Source organism: Acartia tonsa, chromosome 7 (assembly GCF_053477335.1).
Source record: "Acartia tonsa isolate MP-2025a chromosome 7, ASM5347733v1, whole genome shotgun sequence".
Lineage (NCBI taxonomy): Eukaryota > Metazoa > Arthropoda > Copepoda > Calanoida > Acartiidae > Acartia > Acartia tonsa.
In genome coordinates, this window is record NC_137266.1 from 4,132,315 (window position 1) to 4,144,648 (window position 12,334).

At 31.7% G+C, this 12,334-nt stretch overlaps 1 protein-coding gene across 1 annotated transcript in view; it reads left to right on the forward strand.

The window, feature by feature from the left end:
- LOC145324686 (glutamine--fructose-6-phosphate aminotransferase [isomerizing] 2-like) overlaps positions 1-5,286 on the forward strand; it is a 181,468-nt gene extending 176,182 nt beyond the window's left edge. The window contains exons 30-32 of the mRNA XM_080167279.1: positions 4,145-4,199; positions 4,764-4,788; positions 5,174-5,286. Of these exons, the coding sequence (XP_080023405.1) occupies positions 4,145-4,199; positions 4,764-4,788; positions 5,174-5,204 (111 nt within the window). The 3' untranslated portion in view covers positions 5,205-5,286. The remainder of the gene's footprint in view (positions 1-4,144; positions 4,200-4,763; positions 4,789-5,173) is intronic.
- The last annotated feature ends 7,048 nt before the right edge of the window (positions 5,287-12,334 follow it).

The following is a 12,334-nucleotide window of genomic DNA, read 5'->3' on the forward strand; positions in this document are numbered from 1 at the left end:
TGTCCTAGCCACCTTAGTCTTTTAAATTTCACTTCTGCTTCAATACTATTGCACCTGGTCTTAGCATACAGCTCAATGTTTGATATTTTGTTTGGCCAGAATATTTTGCAAATTTTTCTTAGGCAGCTATTGTGAAATGCATTAAGTTGATTTGTTTCAGTTTTCACAGTTCTCCAGCATTCAGCTCCATAAAGAAGAACTGATTTCACATTACTGTTGTAAAGTCTGATTTTTGTTTTCAGAGCAAGTTTCTTTGAATTCCAAACGTTGTGTAGACTGTTGAAAGCAACCCTAGCCTTATCAATCCTGGTTTTAATATCAGCTTTTGAGCCATTTTCACTGCTGATAACACTCCCCAAATAGGTGAATTTGTTGCTTTGTTTCAATTGTTCACCATTTATTGTTATAGTTTGATCAGGGTTTGTAGGTATATTCATAATTTCAGTCTTCTTGACATTAACAAAAAGCCCGACTTGTCCTGCGTATTTGACTAGTCTATCTGTCTTAGCTTGTAGATGTTTAATTGTTTCTGAAATCAGTGCCAGGTCATCAGCAAAGTCCAGATCTTCTAGGTGTCCTAGTATGCCCAGCTGGAGACCACGTTTTTTGTCCTCTGTGGTTTTCTTCATCACCCAGTCAATGACCAATATAAATAGAATAGGTGATAAAATGCATCCCTGTCTAACTCCAGTGCTTATTTTAAAGAAATCAGATGTCTTATTGTTTCCAACTGAAACACAGGCTTGGAAGTTGTCATAAAATTTAGTTATCATGATTATCATCTTTTCAGGTATACCATAACTTCTTAGTATTTTCCAGAGTGTTTGTCTGTGTATGGAGTCAAAGGCCTTAGAGAAATCAACAAAATTTACATGGAGTGGCTTGTTAAATTCAACACATTGTTCAATAACTGTCCTAAGGGTGAAAATTTGGTCAACACAGCCTCTTCCAGCACGGAATCCAGCTTGTTCTTCTCTTAGTTTATTGTCAATTTTCTCATCAATTCTGTTTAAAATAACTTTACATAGGACCTTGCTTGGGATAGAAAGCAGCATAATTCCTCTCCAATTATCACAGTTGTTCAAATCTCCCTTCTTAGGTAGTTTTATGATTATACCTTTAGACCAGTCAGTTGGTATCTTTTCTTGTCTCCAAATTTTATCAAAGAGATCAGTCAGAGTCCTAGCAGAAAGATCTATGTCTGCCTTAAGCATTTCGGCAGTTATCAAGTCAGGTCCAGGTGCTTTGTCATTCTTTAGACTATGTATAGCAGCTTTAACTTCTTGAATAGTTGGTGGTCTTGTGTCTATGTCTATGTCTATTTCATGTCCTGGTTCTGGTTCAGCAGTAATTTCAGGTTCAGGTCTGTTCAACACTTCTTCAAAATGCGATTTCCACCTTTCAGCAACTTCTTTTTCTGTAGTGAGTAATTTACCATCTTTAGCCTTGATAGTTTCACCACTCTTTTTGTTATATTTGCCACTTAATTGCTTGGTTATGTTGTATACTGTTTTCATGTTACCGAAGTCAGCTGCTCTCTGGGCCTTTTCAGCCATATTGTCAATGTAATCTCTCTTGTCTTTCCTTGTGCGCTTTTTGACTGTTAATGTTTATGATAATTCATATTAGATTTCAGCAATGTGAAGCTGCTTTGTTTAGGAGTGAGGGGGTGTTTGAGCTAATACTATTCAGAATCAAATCTTTAGTGGTGAAGCTACTCTATAATTCACTTTTTCTGTGTGTTAGTTAGTCCGTAACACTAAGGGGAAAATGTAATTTTCTTAGGTCTTATTGGAGACAGCCGAAATATTCAGTGAAGATTCTTTTGACATTTATTCTTTACAATGCCTTTTTGTCTGTCTGTTGGTCATGCTTCAAAAGACATATTACATATTCTCTCCTCTCATTTGTATTTGTTAAGAAAACTTAACATCTGCTCTCACTTTGTGCATTTGACCATTACAAGATTTTTTGTGCTTTGCTACTAATGGTTGTTGTCATAAATGTTTTATTTTGACAATGATCAAAGTATAACCCAATAAATTTTAGCATGTTAGTTTGTTCTGAAATTTTTGCAAGGGGGTACTTTCATGAATTAAAATATATCACAAATTCAGTTTGTCAAAAATATTAATAAGAAGAATGTTCATAAAAAATAATACTAAAATTTTTGTTCTGATCCCACAATATAAGTTTCAAGTTAGTGTGAAACTGCATTTTGATACTCCGTGCATCATTTTACCCACAAACCTGTCGCATAACTCTTTTTTTAATTTGAATCCCAAAAAAGCTTGGGTGTCTTTGATTTTTATCCTTATATAACAGTAACATGATGTCTATTTATCTATTTGTCTCAAAGGATCTCGCTAACTGCTAGACAGATATGGTTTTTCTTTACATTAAAGCTTTATATACATATGTCCTGGCCATGTTTATAACTATTTTGGGAAAGGGTACCTCCACAATATAAAAATTGCTCCTAACAAAAAATAACCCTCTAAAATTTTTGAAAAACTATGATCTTAAGTGTAGTTGCGACTCTCCCCCCCCCTCCCCTCCCTCCCCTTCCTATCCCCAAGTGTCCCTAGAGGATTTAAGGGTACGTAGCCGCTAGTCCTTATATGGAAATAACGGGATGTATGTATATCTGTCTCTAGCAAAGGAACTCGTTATCCGCTGAACAGATGTGGTCCTTGTTTTTTTTTGTAAAACTTAAATTAAAAAATAGAGGGGATTAAATTCTAGTGCCCATAATGATTGCTGGGGGCGTAGCGTTTTTAGCATGGCAAGCATCGTTTTAGAATTAAAAAGAAAATAAATGTTTCAGTTAATAACAACCCAACAAATAATGTCTATAGCAATTTGATCAGCTGATTGGTTTTAATACTAGATGTTTTTTTAAGTAGCGCAGCTACTCTAAATCTAGGAAATAAATCTAATTTTGCTTAGAATTTACTTTTAGGTGTTTTAAACGTTGTAAATTGAAGATTTTTTTTTGATAATTAACATTTTACAACAATACCCTCTATAAACTGTGAGGAAGTTTGATAAAATTACGTTTATTTTGCAAGCTTTTTTGAAAATACTTCATTATTTTTATAATTCTGGCAAAATAGATTTTCTGTTTAAGTAAATAACATGGCCACAAAAAGGTTTAAGCAGTTATTGAAATATTTTATTACCATTCTTGCTAATTAAATAGTCGTTAACTATGTTTAATTTGCATTTTTTTAAAAGACAAGAAAAATATTCTACTTAAATGCTACTTTTATGAAGTTATCTTAAACCTTTTCCAAAAGTTTGTTTTATAAAAATATTTTATTTTCCATTGATTTTATTGATTATATAGGTTAAAAATATCAAAAGTATTTTTTAAAGGCTATAGATTAATTTTGATTAATTCCGATTTTTAATTTTTTAAATTTTTTTCAAATCTGAAAGAATATGCCTGTCTTTTTAAAGAATAGATTATATAAAAAACTAAATTAAACATATTCAGGCTATCAAAAAGTTAAAAATATTTTTTTTTTTACTATTAAATCGCTAATTTTTAAAATCATTAGATTTTAAGCTTATTTTGCATGGAAACACACTTTTTCAGTCATTTCTTCTCAACAATGGATCTTAAATGATTATTACTGAAAACTTTTATGAAAATGTTATTAAACAAAACTCCAAATAAAGGAAATAATTGCCGTTTGCGAAAATGTGTGCAAAAAGTTGCCAATATCTCGTTAGAAGGGACTTAATGGATTTTAATTTTTACTGCTTACGACTTAGTGGACTATAAACTATTAGAAAAGTATCACTTCAAGGTGGAATTTTAAGGGTCAACTTTTTTTCTTTTAAAATTCGCAGTGCTATCTATTAAGCCAGGTATAAGGTATAATCAACAAGCGAAAAAAATCTAAAATAATATTTGGGGGGCAAATGGAGAGGTCGTCAATTTTACGATGTGTTGCCCCCCAACGACAGCTGAAAAACACGTATAGGTTTCGTGATTTTTTCCGAATTAATTTCGTTATTGGTATAAGCTGCTATTAAGCATATCTATTTTCCTACCTTTGATAGTTTACAAGTATCTATGTTTTGTATATCTATCTATCTATTTATTGAACAATTTTTATATTGTGATTATTTTTAGGGTATTCTAACAATCATACCAATGCAGATGTTAGCTTATCATATGGCTTTGCTCAAGGAATATATTTCTTTAAACTTTTAAATTTTTCATGATATTTTTATGCCTTTTTGAAAATAATAGGGCTTGAATAATGTTTTTTTTTGAGTTTTATTCATATTCAGACGATTTTAGTGGGCATTATAATTTCTATATATTAAAGGTTTGTATGTCAAGTCTTTACACGAAAGGGAAGTAATCTTTTTTTATAATTTCAAAAAGGCATCAATTTTGATGGAAGATGATTAAAGTCCCTCCTCAGATTATGACGTCATACGATATAATAGCCAATGAGTATACACTGAGATTGACCAATGGTAAAATTTATGCTGGCCTCTCATTAGTTATTTCATAATCTGTGGAGGGACTTTAATCATCTTCGTTTTGATAAAACTATTCTTGTTAACATGAAGTTTAATAATTTCGAACAACCTAGTTGTTCTCGAGATATTGATCAGCTAATTGTATAAAAGAATTGCTTCCAATGCTACCTGCATTTAATCTGCGTACTTCAAAATATGACAAAACGTTTGACCAACTAACAATCAAATTAAATCAGAAGAAATATATATTTTATTTATGTAGGGCTGTAATGTTGATTGTCCAAGGTAATTTTTATTCATTTGTTATTTTTAAAAGCGAAGCTTTTCTATAATAAGGGTCGGTACGACCGTAACGGATAGCTCTTTTCGTAAATTTAGGCATGTTAGAATTGTCCTATCGATTTCAAACTTTGCATGATGATTCCTATAGGAGTTAGGTACGAGTTAGAAGTTAAAACAACTCTATAATCGTTACCAGAAAGTCAGTACGTCCATTTTAAACATGTTGCTTTTTAACTTTCTAACAAATTTTTATGTGATGAAATACGATTTGATGGTTTTATGTTGTTATTTATTATTTAAATCTTAAGATGTTTTATACTATTTTTAACCCTAGATGCTAGGGTAAAGCTAGCAATTAATTTATTAATATAAATTGATATGATTTAAGGAACTTGGCAAAATCTGTTACTGTAGAATAAGAAGAATCCTAAAAATAACCAGTTAATTTATGATGAAATATTTATTTATATTTTCAATAAATAAGTAAATAAATAAAATAAATTATACAACAGGTTTTATTATAATTGTATCATGGGCTGATTTCATTAATAGCACTGGAAAAGGTTTAAAAATATTTTTTATTTGAAAAATATTTTATCTATGCTTTAGATAATTTATTAAGCTTAAGCTAAATATCTGTAATTCAAAGTAGAATGATGTCTGTCCGTCTGTCTGTCTGTCCGTCCGTCTGTCCCTTAAGATCTCGGTAACCACTGAACCGATTGGATTCTACTGTTCAGGGAATATACCTACTGGTCCTGTGATGGTTTTAGGCCATTTTCTTGGGGGATAGGACACCCCCCACCCCCCTCAAAAATAAAAAAATTCACATCAATTTAAAAAAAAATTTAATGTTGCAAATTATACCAACTATTTGGATGATGCAGATGATACCAACTTTTTGGTGCTGTACCACATGTACTACATTTTTTTTAATTACCTCTTGGGAGAATTGTAACCAACTTAAAAAATTATAAACTTCTTAAACAAAAAATTTCCCTGTTTGCCTATTCAAGATTGTGATTTACTCGGCTGTCACTTAAGACAGTTGATTTTTGGATCTACTACAGTTCACGGTAAAATATTGCTGGCAAGCAATATTTTTAAAAATCTATGAATTTTAAAGGCTGCTAGCTGCCAAAAGGCTGAACGTACAGATCATGCCCGCACACTGTTTTAAGCGGCATAAAAAGGCCTACAAATAATCTTCTCCCTCTACCAATTTTGAAACATACATAAATTGAAGGGGGTGGGGGTGGGATAGTTAGTTTGTTAGTGTTCACTTTGATTTTACCTTTAATTAAGTTGTACACTGAAGCCCCGCAGGGTTAGGACCCCCACAAAGTAAAGCATGAACAAAACTTTCCTTCCTCTTCTATATAAAGACAACATGGGCGATAGGATCTGTGCTTGCATGCTAGGTACTTTGAGGCGAAGCACCTCTATTTTTTGTCTTCAAGACTATATTTCAATAACAAAAAATATTAATTATATATAAAATTTGAGCATACATGTTCCGTACACTTTTTTCTTTTAGTTTAACAAGGATGACAACATCAATAAGTAGCGAAGCACAACAAAAATATGATTTCACAAACGAAAAAAGTTAATTATAAAGCATAGGCTCAGTGGTCATTCAAAAAATGATATAAGTATATGATAAATGATCACGAAACCTTTATACATAAACAAGGATGACAACATCCATAAAAGCGAAGCACTGAAACGGTAGGACAAACGGACATTAACACTTGTATATAGTGTCAGTACTGAATAATTCTAATATAACAGTATAAGAGTCGAAGCAAAATTGTAAGTAATTTTTTTGAAAAACTGCTTGATACAGGATAATGTTTATGGACATACTTACATTTTTAGGACGTGATTATAGAGTTGCTTCGCTTGTAATATTGTACTTTGTTGTCCCAGAAATCAATATACCAAAAATCAGATCAATCGGATAATTGGAACACATAAAAATTTGTTGTTAAAAAAGTACAAAAATCAACATGTTTTAAATGGACGTATGGACATTCTTGTTATGATTATAGAGTTGCTACGCTTTCTAAATCGTACCTCACTACTATAGGAATCACCATGCAAAGCTTGAAATCGATAGGACAATTCTAACATGCCTAAATTAACGAAAAAAAGCTATCCGTGTGTAGCGGACGGACCGACCTTAATTATAGAAAAGCTTCGCTTAAAAAAAAATATTTGTCATTTGTAGTATGACGTCAGACAAACCAAGTAAGTTGTATAGCAGAAAAGCACATTCATTCCATAGCGTTTAGGACGGATGGACGGACAGACAAAGTGAATAATAGAGTAGCTGTGGTAAAAAGAAAACATCATGCAAAAGAGAAAACTAAAATGTAATGATTCAATGACTTACAAAAAATCTTCAAAATTAACACTTTAGTGAATAACATGAAAGAAAAGTTTAGCAGCCGCGCTTTTTTGGCTTTGATGCGGCCAATGATAAATTTTGTGGCTAGCTGAGCTGAAACCTATAACATTGCAGCTAACAAATAAAAAGCATGTTGTGGCTGCGGCCGAAAAACTCAATTTAAGGGGCTAAAATGCACAAGAACCTGCAGTTGCGGCTGAATACAAATATAATAAGCAGCTACTTTATTATATCACAGCGGCTTCGCCCCTAGCCTCTAGTGGCCTTTTTCTAACAGGATCAAAGGTGATCTTGAAATATTATATGGAATATTTAAGAATTTTTATCAACTTTTATGAATTTTTCTCGTTTTCATTCGAATCCATTGGATAGGAACCGGTTCTCATCCATACGAAAAAACTATGTCTAGCATCGTTTTATATCCAGCTTTCTACGAATATAGAAATTTAACCGGTGCCTTTGGCACCTCGGGGCTAAAAAAACTAGTTTTAATCTCATAATTGTACTTTCTATATCCGCGGAAAGCCGTTTATAATACGATGCGAGAAATAACTATTATCAACTTTTATGAATTTTTCTCGTATTCATTCGAATCCGGTGGATAGGAACCGGTTCTCATCCATACGAAAAAACTATGTCTAGCATCGAATTATATCCAGCTTTCTACGAATATAAAAATGTACAATCATAAAATTAAAACCAGTTTTTTAGCCGGTGCGTGCCTTTGGCACCTCGGGGCTAAAATAAACTGGTTTTAATCGCATAATTGTACATTCTACATATATCCGCGGAAAGCCGTTTATAATACGATGCGAGAAATAACTATTATACCATTCTACTTTGTATTACAGATTGTATCATTATGATTTTTGTTCTCTTTTGTTTCATTGGTATTTAAAATCTATAAATCATCAAACAAAATAATTTCATTTTACAAAATTTTGACAGTAATTGTCATAATAGAGATAACCTAGAGCCATATACTGTCTAAATAGCCAATAGACAAAACAAACTACAAGACTGAAAAAGGTGCAATGTCCACCGAAATATATTTCAATAAATAACTAAGAAGTGTCAAAGACTTTTTCACTCAGTGAATTTATCATTTAATAAGATAGTTATATGCAATTCTTTGATTAAAGCTTTTGTTTGCAAAAAAATCTTTTTGCGAAACATGACGTCAGATGGACCATATTTCATGTCTATTATTGTCATTTTGAATGGCGAAGCTTGTCTTTAAAATAGACGTCTTTAATTAGAGCGTTGTAACAACATATCAGTGGCATGTTTTAGGGGGGGGGGGAGATAATACCCCCTTTCAAATTGGTAAGACCTGCCTTCCCCTAGTGTTTAGCCCAAATTGTTTCACACTCCTGCGTTAAATTAATGTGCACGTCACTTACTTTTGTTTACATAATCAATGTATACTAAGTGCTTAAAATGGATGTTGTCATCCTTGTTTATTTTACATAAAAAAAACAAAGACAAAAGAAGCTAGATCATATTTCCAAATGTGCACCTAAAAAGTAAAAAAGCCCGAATAGCATAGACTAGTCAGTATAGACGTTCAAGGGGGGGAGGGGTAATTACCCCCCCCCCCAAAAAAAAAAAAAAAAAAAAAAAAATTTGGTTTTTCAATTTTTACCCCCCAAAAATAAAAAAATACCTCTATAAAGATTACCCCCCCAAAATGAGCTTATTTTCAAAATTTTACCCCCCCCCCCTAAATAAAAAAAGCTTGGACGCCCCTGCTAGTCAGAATAGCTGCATTACAAAAAAAACAAGAATGATTAAATACATGAAAGGCTCAACAAATCAAAAACATTTATCTATAATACAAAGTAGAATGATGTCTGTTTGTCTCTCTGTTTGTCTGTCTGACTGTCCGTCCGTCCGTCCCTTAAGATCTCGGTAACCATTGAACCGATCGGATTCTACTCTACTGGTCCTGTGGTGGTTTTAGGCTATTTTCTTGGGGGGTGGGACACCCCTAACCCCCACAAAAACAAAAATCCCCCCCCCCCATTTTGGTGTTCCTTTAATAGGTATTCAACATTATATATTTAAAAGTGTAAACAAAAATTATCATTCAATAGTTACTTGAATATTGTCTTAACATTGTAGGAAACATTATTTGAAAAAAAAACAGATAAAAAAGTAATCATTTTATAGAAAAAAACGTAAAATGGATATACAGAAATTCTGATGAGTTTCTAGATTTTCTAAATTATACCTAATAGTTTCATGAATCATTATACAAAGTTTGAATTTCATAGGACCATTCTAACATAGCGAACTATTTGTTATGGGCGTATGTACGTATGGATCAAACCTAACTGTAGAAAAGCCTTGCTTTAAAAATCTGCTTAGTCAGAGCATGCCAGAGATCTCAACGATCTAAATATTCTTCGAGTTTGAGCGGCATTCAGGGGCAAAGAAAAGAGGGGGGGGGGGTGATTCAAAGACATGATATATTACTTCTATAGCTGCATATGCACACATAGCAGCGCCTTAAAATATCATGTTTTATAGGCCTGCTTTTGTTATGTGATGTACATGGGGCGAGATGGCTTTAGGAATATATTACAGCGCATTTTTAGAGAAACTTCTTTAGTAAGCGCTATATTATCTGTCCTTACACACTTAAAAACGCGGGAGAGTTAGAAATCAGCTGTTTTTCAATTTCTAGCAGACAGACAATATATATATATGTACATAAACATAGCAGTTTTAGTTTTACTTTTAGTTTTATTTGACCTGCTTTGGTTGGTTGCAAGATACACAGGCTGATAAAATGAAGATTTCTCCAAAATATTCACTATTGGTTGCATATAGTTATAGTTATATCCGGTTATAATTGCAGTTATTCATAGAATTACTTTAAAACGGTGATCTGATAGTGACTAAATATTATTTTTGTGACTTATACTTTTACTAAATGAAATTAAAATATTCAATGCTAAAATATATCTATTTTTTAAACTCATGTCATGCCATTGTTTTATATCAGAAATTGTATGTTTTTTTTAAAAATTTTGTTGGTTTGATATTTTCAAAAATTGTAATGTCTTTTTTGGTTTTTCATCGATCTGTTAAACTTTACTTTTTGAAACATTAAAAGAAAACATTTAGGTAATTTTTTTTGTAAAATTAGAAAAATCCATTTATAAGCATATATTAGGGAGCTTAAAATCCTATATATTCTTTAATGTTAAAATCACAAATTTTTGAATTAACATTTTAACCATTTAATTATATAAAATCATAAAACAAAAAATAGTACCTAAATAAAATACTTTAAAACAATTTATACAAATAAAGCCTAGAATGTTTTTGGGAACTCCACATTTAAAATTTTAATTAAAATTATCATATTATTCTATACTTTATAATAGAACTAGCTGTTGCGCCCCTTGAGGACAAGGGGAACTTGAGGGAGGGGAAAGGGAATGGTTTTCACTTTATTTTTAAAAAATAAAAAGAAACAATAAAAAAACTAAAATTAAGGTGGAGGTACCTTCCTTGGACTTAAAAAAAGCTACACTGTAAAGGAGAAACATATCAATTTTAAGTCAGCATTCAATTTGCTGTTCTTGTTCTTGCTGTTCTTCTTTGTTATTTTAATTCTACTGCTGCAGATTTAAATTTTCCTTGTTTAGTATTTTTAATTATTGCATAGCACATACGTAATTATTATTATTACGTAATAAATAAAAGCGCGAAGATCTTCTGCAGTCCGTACGCCTGTCAATCTGTCAAGGATAGCTTTGATCGTTGATTTACTCATGTTTGATTTGTCCTATATATTTCAAACTTGTTTTCATGATGTCTGTAAGATTAATAAGATACAATCCCAAAAACTTATCAATTCTATAATCACCTTCTTTAAAAAATATTTTTTTTCCTCAATTTGTTTCTTTATATTGATTCCTAGGATGAGTATGTACAATTTATACACTAAAACATATAATCAAGTCCTAGAGTTTAAGTATGTCCAATTTCCATATCGCACTTTTAAGCTTTTGACTTACTAAGTCTTGCTTGTATGGATGTTGTCATCCTTGTTTCAATGATTTTAAACAATAGGTATTAGGTATGCATGGTGCATTGCTGGTTTTTTTTCTGGTGTCATTACAATTTTAAGGATTTAAATTACATAAATTTTCTTATCAGTAGCGAAGCTACTCTATAATTAACTTTGTCTGTCAGTCTGTAAAGCTATGAGGAAAATAAGATTCACTCAGCTATGATAAAAGTTTTGTCAACAGTATGGAGGATTTATATGTTCATTGATGAAAGGGCTTCTGATTTTACACATAGTTTTAATTTTCTCTTCTGATATTGAAGATAGATTGCTGATTATTTTGTCACTTTTCCCGTTTTTTGTGCTTCGCTACTTATTGATGTTGTCATTCTTGTTTTGTTAAAATATCTCCTGCACCTTATTTTGTCGTTTTTTAAAAAAAGTGAATTAAAATCATTTTTGGTCGGATTATCTCAAATCGATCTATTAAGAAATATTTTAAGAGTACTTATCCCCCCCCCCCCCATCGACACAACTTTTTAAAATTATAATACAAAATATATTAGCTATAGTACAAAGAACTATATAAATTAAACATTGCTTTTGTAGGCACGGCCTTAAATGCATAAATACATAATGTTTAAATGCATATCTATATTGGATTTCAGTTTATAAGATGCAAATTTTCGTGTGTTAATTTTGCAATTCAAGTCATGTATTTTTTTATTATTTACTTACGGCATTTATGTAGGCTCTGTGTTTGGATTAGGATAGTGCAGAAAAGTAGCCTGAAACTATACTAAAACCCAAGGAATGTGCTCCCCTAAAATGAAGAACTAAATATGTTTAGTAGTTTTAGATATCTTAAGCTACGGACAGAAAAAAAACCTTACTACTTTATAGAGCACTAATGGTCTTTACAAACTGGTTAAAAATGCTGATTTTAGTCTGTAAACCACCCATATCTGGCAAAGTAGGTATTATGCAATTAAAAAATATTCTTAAAAGTGAGGCTTTTCTATAATTAGCATCGGTCCGTATATCCGTCCGTATGTAACGGATAGCTCTTTTCGTTAATTTAGGCATTTTAAAATTGTCCTATTGATTTCAAATTT